At 50.6% G+C, this 9,410-nt stretch overlaps 2 protein-coding genes across 2 annotated transcripts; one reads left to right on the top strand and one right to left on the bottom strand.

Annotated features, from left to right (window-relative positions):
* Nucleotides 1–1,296: 1,296 nt before the first annotated feature.
* On the top strand, nucleotides 1,297–3,316 carry LOC138067891 (homeobox protein vent1-like). Its single transcript, XM_068951217.1, has 3 exons — nucleotides 1,297–1,501; nucleotides 1,635–1,861; nucleotides 2,333–3,316. The coding sequence occupies exons 1-3, from the start codon at nucleotides 1,297–1,299 to the stop codon at nucleotides 2,678–2,680; spliced, it is 780 nt and encodes a 259-aa protein (XP_068807318.1). The 3' UTR covers nucleotides 2,681–3,316.
* A 2,197-nt stretch (nucleotides 3,317–5,513) lies between these two features.
* LOC104146030 (homeobox protein vex1) lies at nucleotides 5,514–7,630 on the bottom strand. Its single transcript, XM_068951165.1, has 2 exons — nucleotides 6,935–7,630; nucleotides 5,514–6,309 (listed from the first exon to the last, which is right to left on the bottom strand). The coding sequence occupies exons 1-2, from the start codon at nucleotides 7,628–7,630 to the stop codon at nucleotides 5,938–5,940; spliced, it is 1,068 nt and encodes a 355-aa protein (XP_068807266.1). The 3' UTR covers nucleotides 5,514–5,937.
* Nucleotides 7,631–9,410: the final 1,780 nt, after the last annotated feature.

Consider the following 9,410-nt stretch of genomic DNA (forward strand, 5'->3'; position numbering starts at 1 on the left):
GCCTTTTGGGGGGCCTGAGCGGTCCATGATGCGCTGTGTGCTCCAGTCGCCGACAAGTAACATTAGAAACAGTGAAAAGGGGTGTCGTGAATGTGGTTTTCACCCCCATTCTCTCATGAAACATTTGGGAGTTTTGAGAAGAGTTGTTTGGGGGAGGGGGTTCTTTATTTAAAATAAAGAAAATGCACGTTAGTATTATGGTTGGGAACTGACAGCATTGATCTAGTCTTAGAAAAAAACAAGCTCCAGTCCCTCTAGGTCCAGGTTTATTGTGCCCATTTATTTCAGTTGTGCGTCCCAGCAGGAACCCAGAGGACTTCAGTGGAAGTTCAGATCCTGCTCATGAATTTACCTAGTTACAGGGGTGGCAACAGCTTCCTCGGGTTGTTAGAAAGCATCAGGCATTTGACTGTGAGATCCAAGCGTCTTTACTGCCAGACAGATTCTGGAAGGTTTTTCCTGGAGCGGCTAAAACCAGTGCAAGTTAGACACGAGATGGGCTGAGCCACAGGGGTGCGCCTTTCTCCGGCCGCCGCTCGTTCTGCTCGTTGCGAGGAAAGCTGTGCGGGGAGGGGGGGTCCCCTCATCGTGCCCTCCCCGCATTACAAAGGCACGGCCATTCTTGGGAAGCGGCGTGTGGATTGGGGATAGTTTGAAGTTGATGAGGTGCGAGCTTCCCTGCTCTCTTCGAGCTTTGATCACTGAACTTTTCGGGAGATCGGTTACACTTGCTGGCTAGACAGACGGCGCCAAGTTCAAGCTGAGAGGGTCCTCGGCCCTGCTAAGCTCCCAAGCCGGCAATAGTCCCCCAGGGAGAGGGCTCAGCCCTGGGGATAGAGACTTCTTGATAGCAGCCCCCCGCGGCTTTTCCCAGGCAGTCCGGTCCCGCATCTCCCTCGAGGTGCAGAGCCCGTCGGGGGGCCGGCAGGCGATGTGGGGCCGGTTTGGGGCATCTCTGCGCAACGCAGGACCCCGCTGCGGGAGGGGACCCCGCTGTTACCGGCACCGTCGGTATCTTTAAACGCCTCGTTGCGGGGCCGGGCCTGCCCGTGCCCTGCCCTCCGGGGGAGAGGGGCAGGTTTGCACTTCAAGGGGGTCTCCGCGGCCCAGCAGACACGCTGGAGCCAGCGACTGCAGACATTTGCCAGACGTGTGAACTCTCCTCCTCGCTGGCAGCTGTTATCTGTGCTCCATCCCCGCTTTGATGTGGCTTCACACTTGCAAACGAGCCCGCCCGGGCCCGGAGCGCCCATATAAGAGCGGGCCGAGCCCGGCGGCTCCCAGCCCCTCTCCGCCATGAGCCGGGCCGAGCCCCCTTCGCCAGAGCCGAAGCCCTGCGGGCTCCGGCCCCACATCTGCTGCGCGCCCCCTCCCCTCGCCCCCACGTCCCTCGGCAGCGCCCCGCTCCTGCCCCGAGCCGAGCCCCGGCGCGGGGCGGCGCGGCCCGGGCAGCCCGCGGGCGGCGGCGGCCCCCGGGAGCCCCCCGCCCCGTCGGAGCCAGGTGGGTGAGGAGGGGCCGGGAGCGGGGTGGCGGGCGCCGACCCTGCAAGCCGGGACCTCGCCCGGGCGGCGGGGAGGCGGCCGCAGCCCCCCTCCAGCCCGGGGGAAAGGCCTCACTGCCGCCCCCTCTGCAGCCCCGGACAGCGGCTGGCTCAGCGCCGACGAGTCCTCGGGCTACGAGAGCGAGAGCGCGGAGCGCGGCGCGGCGGCGGAGGGGCCCCGCGGGCGGCAGCGCCGGGCGCGCACCGCCTTCAGCGCGGCGCAGCTGGGCGGCCTGGAGGAGACCTTCCGCCGGCGGCGGTACCTGGGCGCCGCGGAGCGGAGGCAGCTGGCGGCCGCCCTGCACCTCTCGGAGACCCAGGTGGGCCCGAGGGACCTCCCTGCCCGCGGCCGTGAGCGGGCGGTGCTGCCTCCGCCTGAAGGGGGGGGGGGGGGGCTTCCACCGGGGAGGTAGCAAGGGTGCTTTATCCCCTTGTTGCTGAATAAGGAGCGGTGTAAGCAGCCGAGCCTCGATGCGCAGCGATGCGTTTGGTCTGCGGTAGCGCCGTAGACCTTGCAGAGGTTGTGTACGGTCTTGTACGGCTGGAAGCGGTTCACTTAAAATCGCAGGACAGGGAAAAGGCGACCCCGCTCCACAGGCACGCACACAGCCTCCCCTACCCTCGGGTAGCTAGGGCAGAAGCATCAGTCCAGCCCTGTCGAGACAAGCGCAGCAAAACGAGCCAGGCAGCGGCGCTACAGCTGTTCACAGCTTGCATGTTTTTTTTTTTTTTTTAGGTAAAATTCCTGATCTCTGTCTTCCCCACCCCACCTCTTCCTTTTTATTATTCAGATCAAAACGTGGTTTCAGAACCGGCGGATGAAGCTGAAGAGGCAAGTCCAGGAGCACCAGCACCGCCGGCCTCCCGCTGCCCCTCTCTGCAGCTGCGCCCCGGGCGCGCCGCTCCGCGCCGGCCGCTGCCCGCCCGGGCCGCGCCGGGGGCTCCTCCCGCTGCTCCCCGGCCCCGCGCTGCCGCTCGGCCTCCACTTCCCGGCCTGCGATGCACCGCAGAGCACCTACCGTTTTATGGCAAACGAGCTGCCTTTTTACCATCAAAACTTTCTTCCGCATCCGTCTTTCCATGCGGTTATTCAGAACAGAATGGACAAGCACTACCATCCCGTGTATGCGTTATCGTGAAAGCAAAGGCCGGGCAAGGGAGGAAAATACTGTATGCTGTAATTTCTTTTGTGCTGCTGCTTCTTTCTTCGTGCTGAGAATCTGCCTGATTTGGAAGTGTGTGTGTTTATTATATTAAGTTAAATATGAAGAGTAATTTTATATTTGTACGAATTGATATTAAAATTTATCAGCTGTGATGCTGTTCTTAGTCATTTTTGGTTTCATCTCCTGCCGTTTTAAAGGTGGTTAATGTGTAAAACTGATGGTAATCTACTTGCTTCCTTTGATCTGGATGTGATAAAGAATATATTACTCCAAACTGCTCTTTAGGCACTTCAGAAATGTCTGAAATTACACTGTAGCCTCAGCGAGAGCCATGATGCACTTGTGGCTTCTGTGCCGTCAGCCGTTTGTACTTGCAGCTGTTGATAGGGAACTGGTGCGAAAAAAGCAGTGGCAGAAACTTGCTTTTGCCAAATATCCCACCATATAGGGCAAAACTATTAAGTTAAAAAATAACTGAAATGGGATTGTTGAGAAACTGGTTTGCATTGCATATCTCCAGTTTTTCTTTGTTATGTGAAAAGCAGAAATCCAATTGGACTCCAGTGTGTGAACTCTACACAAAGTTGCACTAAAAGGGTGTTGTAAAGAATTCTGGTCACCAGAACTCCTGTTTTGGCTCACACATGGAGTATGGGGTTAGCTGTTTTCATATGTCTTATCTGATTTTCCTACACCTATGTCGAATGGTATTTTCTCAGTTTGTTGAGTGCTTTTGGGAGTTTGGTCCTTATCAGTTGCATTGTACGGTGCTTTTGGCTAGGCATCCTCACAGGTATGCCACAGGAGGAAGGATAAGCTGCTCAGTGAGTTTCTCTTCTAAATATTTATTACTTTACTGCTTTGCACTGCTAGTGCATCTTTCACCTGAAAGCCTCAATAGTGTTAATCCCATATCTTTAAACAGTGATTAAATAGTTGGAGCCCTTGGTATGGAATTTTAAATTGGCTTACAATTACTAAAGCCAGTACCTTGTAAAAGATTTAAGAGCATAACTTGTGTTCTTCTGTTCATGGCTGCACTATCTAGATGAGATTTTAATCTTCGAATTTGGCCCTTTGATTCATTGCTAATGATGTTCATGATAATTGCATACTTTTTGTTTTGTTTCTTTTAGTAAATTGATCTTTTCAGGAGAAGAAACATCTAAATGGAGCAGCTCAGGTTTTTGTTCTAGTTCTGCAAGCTATTAAAGTTCACTATTACGAAAGGTGTGGTAGTTTTGCTGGGAACAGAGTTTTCACTCCTTTAATTAGAGGATTTGGTTGGCATTTCTTATTTCTTGATATTTTACTCTTTAATGAAATTTCTTTAATTCATCTAAAAGTTGTTCTAATTGCATTAGAAACCAGTCTGATCATTGCATTGTAGTCTAAATCTCCTTCCTCCACCCTCCAATCTAGTGAGGCATCAGAGTTTCAATTTAATAGCCTAGGGGTGTCTCACCTGTGCAAGGCTGCTGTGGAAGCAGAGAGGAGAATTTTTTCCAATTACGCCGTTCTAACCCAGATGCTTTATTAACTCCAGCAGGATCTAATGGCAGGACTTTGCCATGTTTTAAGTTTGCTAACTGTTGAGGGGAGCGGGAGAGGAGGGCCTGGAATTTCAGGCTGCCCACTCATAAATAGCTATGTTTTATTTTCCTCACACTGTAGGCTGTATTTCAAAGTGACTGAAAAATGCACAGTTCTGTCTCCTCAGTTTCCTAGACAGCATCTCAGAGCAGCAGACTCCTGATGTGGCACTGAAAAATGAGGGGAAAGGTGGGGAGGGATTAAATCTTTTGCATCTCTCACATTTCCCTGCAGGACTGTTTGAGAGGAGCTATAGTGGGAGAGAAACTCAGCTGTGGCACACTTGGATTTGTTTTTCCCTAAAGCTTAAAATCAGAAAAGGAGATGAGATACAGGGGGGAAAGAAGTTAGGATGGAAGTCTTCACCCCCTCCTGGATGTACCCCTGTTGGCCTACCAAAAGGCTAACTGCAATACCAACTCCACTCTTTCCACCCCCAAAAGGTAACTTTTATTAAATGAAAGGGGGGAGGGAGGGCCTGGTACAACTTTTGCTGACTTTTTTGCCTATGAATAATCTCTACATAGGAGTGTTTTTTAATCTCTCTCTCCAGGAAGCAGGTTAGGATGGTCAGGGAAGGAGATGTAATCACACATGCTCCAATTGCTTTATGTTGATGCAAGAGCTTGTGTTTCTCTGCTCGCATTTGTTTATCTCTGTGCTTTGCTACCGGCTTTGCTCTTTGCTATTCCTTTCTCCATAAAGCTTGCTTTTTGATTTTTATGAAGTCTTGATACACCTGAGAACAAGTTTACAGAATCCTGCAGCTTAAAATTAAAGAAGCTGTCAGGTTACAGCTGAAGTTTTAGAAGTAATAATTAAAACATTTTCATTCTGAATGTCACAAAAGGTCTGAACTTTAACAGCTCAAGTGTTTTCCATCATCAGATTTAAATTACAAATATGGTTGACGCTGGCATCACAGGCTTGGACAGACAAATAATTGTTAGTCTCTCTATGCATTTAAAGAGAAATGAGGCTATCTACACATATAAAGGAGAGATTTCACTTCAGGGACGCTGCAGCATACCCAGACAAAAGGACAATACCCCAGCAGCTTTTATTTGCACATAGGGCCTTGTGTCACTTGCTCAGATTTGTTTATCAGGCCTGCCACCTCTGTTATTCTATTTACTGTAGTTACCTATTTACTGTAGTTTACAGATCTTTCCTTAAAATTAGTTCATTTTTACACCCTCAACCCACAACCAGGTAGAATGGTCAGATTCTTTAATCCCATTTGGTGTTTGTCTACTACACAATATAATTAGAGTATTTGTGTAAGTAGTTGTATTGAAGTCTAAGCAGTACTCTTCATTTTTCAGTGGGGATCCCCACACAATCATAGGCTGTGGCTCTTAAAACAGATTGAAGCTTATGGATGGGAAAATTGTCATGGAAGTTTTGATATAGCTTACTAAAGACAGTGAAGAAATAAGGACAGTTTTAAGTCCTTCTCTTCCCCCTTTAATATTACTCCTCTAGAATAGGTTAGTTCCTTTGTCCCCTTAACATAAAAAATAAGGCAAGATTTTAGAAAACATTAAATAATCCACATATTTGATATAACAAATAAGTTAAATAAGTACTCTTAAAAGATATTTGGCAGTTCAGATTACAGATAAATTTTGGCTCATTTAACAGGAAGGAAGATTTGGCTGGAACCTCAGTCTTTTATGGTCTTTGGTTAGAGTCATTGCTGGAATTACAGAAGGGTAAGAAGAAAATTTTGGACTGGGAGGCAACACTAAACCTGGACTTGGCAGAACTGGCTCAAGGGCCTGAGATGGAACAGGAGGTAACAACAAGGCAGGACTTGGCATAGCTGGGTGAAGAGTAACAGTGGAGGTAGAAGAGACACTGACATCCATCCCATGAGAATAGCTGGATGTAACAATATCTGGGTAACAGTGATAGGGCAGAAATAAGCCTGAGAAAAGAGCTTCAACCCTGGCATCTTGAGTCTGACGTTTGAACTTCATACGACGATTCTGAAACCAGGTTTTTATCTGGTGAGAAGAAAGAGAAAGTCAAGGACCAAGGTTTGCCACACACTAACACACACAAATCAGACTTACTATCTGATTATTACATAATAATGCAGTATCAGTTATATGATTTTAGGCTAACTTTACTACTCTCAGTGAATACGGAGTAACTCTCTAGGCATGAGGAACCTAGCCATGACAACTCCACGAGGCACAGCAAGTTATTACAGAGAGATGAGAGCTGGACCAGGACTGTAACTCAGGCTGCCACAGTGGGATTAAAAGGGGTGGTGGGAAGGCTGCTTTTGCTTCGTGAGCAACCCTGCAGTACTCCTGAGAGCATACACTGTAAGAAGGAACGCACCTGAAAATGGAAATCCAGCCGACTGTCTAACCATTTCCACCTTCTATGGAACTATATACGTCCGCTATTTCCACGAGGTTTCGCAGTTAATGGCAGGCGCCTTTTCCCCGTTTCTGCACGGGGCCCGGCTTAGGGCCGGACCAGGCTAAGCCGGGACTCCAGCCTGCCGCTAGGCGCGGGCTGGCGGCCTGGCGCCTGCCGAGCGGCCCCGCGGCCCTGGCCCGCCGCGGGCAGGGCCTGCCGGCCCCGCTGCCCGGCTCGCCCGCCCGGGGCCGCGCTCACCTGGCTCTGGGAGAGGTTCAGCGCGGCGGCCAGGCGCCGCTTCTCGCTGGCGCCGATGTAGCGCTGCTCGCGGAAGCTGCGCTCCAGCTCCTGCAGCTGCGCGGCCGAGAACTTGGTGCGGGGCCGGCCGGGCGCGCCGCCGCCCACCTCCGCGTCGTGCTCGGGGCTGCTCCGGTGCGCGGCTTCCCGGCCCCGGGGGGCGGCTGCGGGGACGGGATGAGTCGTCAGGGCCGGAACCGCCGCCCGGCGGGGCCCTTCCCCCGCGCGGCCGCTGACGTAGCCAACGGCCGCACGTGCGACCGTTGCCCGCCCGAAGGCCTCGCGTGCGGCGACCGTTAGGCTGCGGCCAACGGCGGCGCCACCCGCCGCTTCCCTCCGCCGCCGGGCGGCGGGCCGTGACTCACCGAGGTCTGCCGGGCTCGGCGGGGCGCCCTCCGTGCCCAGCCCCGGCGTCCCCGGGCTCTCCTGGCCGCTGGCGTCGCTGGGCGGGGAAGGCGGCGGGCAGATTGCGGAGACGGGCTCGGCTGTGCCGCGGCTGCTGCTCTGCGCCAGCCACTCCACCGAGAACGGCCCCTTGTCCATGGCTGCCGGCTCTGCCGTGGCCCCCGGCGCTGCCCGCTCACTGAAGCCGCCCGGGTTCGGGGGCAAACATTTAAAGCGCCTTCCGCGCCGAGGTTTGAAAAGGCGGCAAAGCATCAAATGAGGCCGAGAACAAAGGACCCCATTGAGAGGCGCTTTAATCTCCCCTTTCAGGTGATTGTTACATCCGCCTAATCTCTGAACGCGGTAGTTAGCAAAACTCAAGGCTACCTGACCTGGCGCCAAGTTCAGCCCTGAGTCATCGCCCTGACCATATAGCTGCTGATAACCGCATCAGGTCCTGCGCTTTTTATCCTGCCCCAGCCGGCCTCAACGCTTCAGCCGCACAGCGATTTCCAGCCTTTATCTGCCAGCTATGGAGGAGAAGGACTCGGAAGGGGCTGGTAACGAAAGAGGACGAAGAGAGGCCACTGTTCTGAGAGCTAGTCCCAGATTTGGAGCCCCATCTCACCTGTTTGAACCAGGGTTTGGAGGAATCCAGTTGCCTTCCTAGCCGTCAAAGGAAAGTGACCCTTGAGGTAGGAACACGTAGGCCTCGAGCCTGGAAGCAGGTAAAAAAAATGACGAAGAAACTGGAATGCTAATATCTTCCTGTTATGCCTAAGGGTAACATGCTGCTCTTTGTCAGGGCAGACAAGGTAGATGTTGTTTGAATTAGGACTTATTTGGAAGTGTAATTTGATACAATTTTTTCATAATTGTGTATGGAGCAAATAGTCCCACATTTAGTCCCACTTCCTCTGAAGTCGAAGCTAAAACTGCTGTTGACTTCAGTGTATCAGAGTTTTAAAGTGGTCCCCATGTAGAGGAGGTCTGAAATTGCATCGTAGTGGCATTTGCATGGCAATTTACTAGGTTGCTTTATACGAAATGGTATCTGAATTTTAAAAATATCTGGTAGACAGGCAGTAGAACGAGTTAATTCTTGGGGATTCATTTAAGAATGATATCAGGCAATAGTTAAATATGTTTCGGGGTATTGGACTTAATGAGAAACACTGCGAAAATGGCTATTTGGCTTAGAATATATCGGCTCATGTCCTGAAACACCCTCTCACCCCCACCCCCTCCCCCCCCCAAAAAAGAAGGAAGAAATGGGTGCATTTCAAAGTAAATAGTTCTGATCTTTTTATAAAGTAGATCAAAGAAGAGGAGTGTAAAGTCTGTTCAGAGGCAATCTGTTCAAGGATGATTCAGATAAGGGTGAGAAAAGAACCACTTTTACGGTCTGAAGTGGGCCTGGGATGGCACAGTCCTTATCCTCTGCAAACACCAGCTAACACATTTACAGGTTGTTTCAGTAAACAGTCGCCACTGCTTGAGTTTATACAGACAGAGATAATGAACTAGCTTTCACGCAGAGATGAACATGTTTGAGACATCATGTTAATTCTTATACTTCAAAGGGATTCATGTCACCTTTTATGAACGGTGATGTATTCGGAGTTAGATGGCAAAAGTCAGATAATACTGCCCTTCCAGCTCTTTTTCCTCACTTTTTATGTTTTTTTTTTCTCTCATAAAATTTAATATGATTTACATGCTCTTTTTGTTAAATGTTTTGAAGCATGGCACAAGCAAGAAACTTTTAGACCCGACTTTGAATGTGCTTCGAACATACATCTGTAGTTAAAAACCTTTTTCCCCCCCTGTAATAAAGAGAAAAACGATTTTGATTATCCAACTGGGCAATCTGTTTTTTTTTTAATTTTCTTTTTTTAGCAGGACCCAACTTCTAGGAGGTGACTCTTTGTACTGTGATGTATAGAAATGACTGAATAGCTGACATTTGTGCTTTAATAAAAAGCTTGTCTGAATAGAGAAACTAGGGATAGTAGTTGCATTGTCTTCATGTGCGTTGCTCTAACTGCGCTCA

Source organism: Struthio camelus, chromosome 7 (genome assembly GCF_040807025.1).
Source record: "Struthio camelus isolate bStrCam1 chromosome 7, bStrCam1.hap1, whole genome shotgun sequence".
Taxonomy (NCBI): Eukaryota; Metazoa; Chordata; class Aves; order Struthioniformes; family Struthionidae; genus Struthio; species Struthio camelus.

Bases quoted from the DNA above. Each gene is read 5' to 3' on its own strand.
- LOC138067891 (XM_068951217.1), top strand. From the start codon at position 1,297: ATGAGCCGGGCCGAGCCCCCTTCGCCAGAGCCGAAGCCCTGCGGGCTC. The intron at 1,502-1,634 runs GTGGGTGAGGAG...CCCCCTCTGCAG, and splicing joins CCCCGCCCCGTCGGAGCCAG to CCCCGGACAGCGGCTGGCTC. The intron at 1,862-2,332 runs GTGGGCCCGAGG...TTTATTATTCAG, and splicing joins TGCACCTCTCGGAGACCCAG to ATCAAAACGTGGTTTCAGAA.
- LOC104146030 (XM_068951165.1), bottom strand. From the start codon at position 7,630: ATGCTTTGCCGCCTTTTCAAACCTCGGCGCGGAAGGCGCTTTAAATGT. The intron at 6,310-6,934 runs GTGAGCGCGGCC...TCTTCTCACCAG, and splicing joins TGAACCTCTCCCAGAGCCAG to ATAAAAACCTGGTTTCAGAA.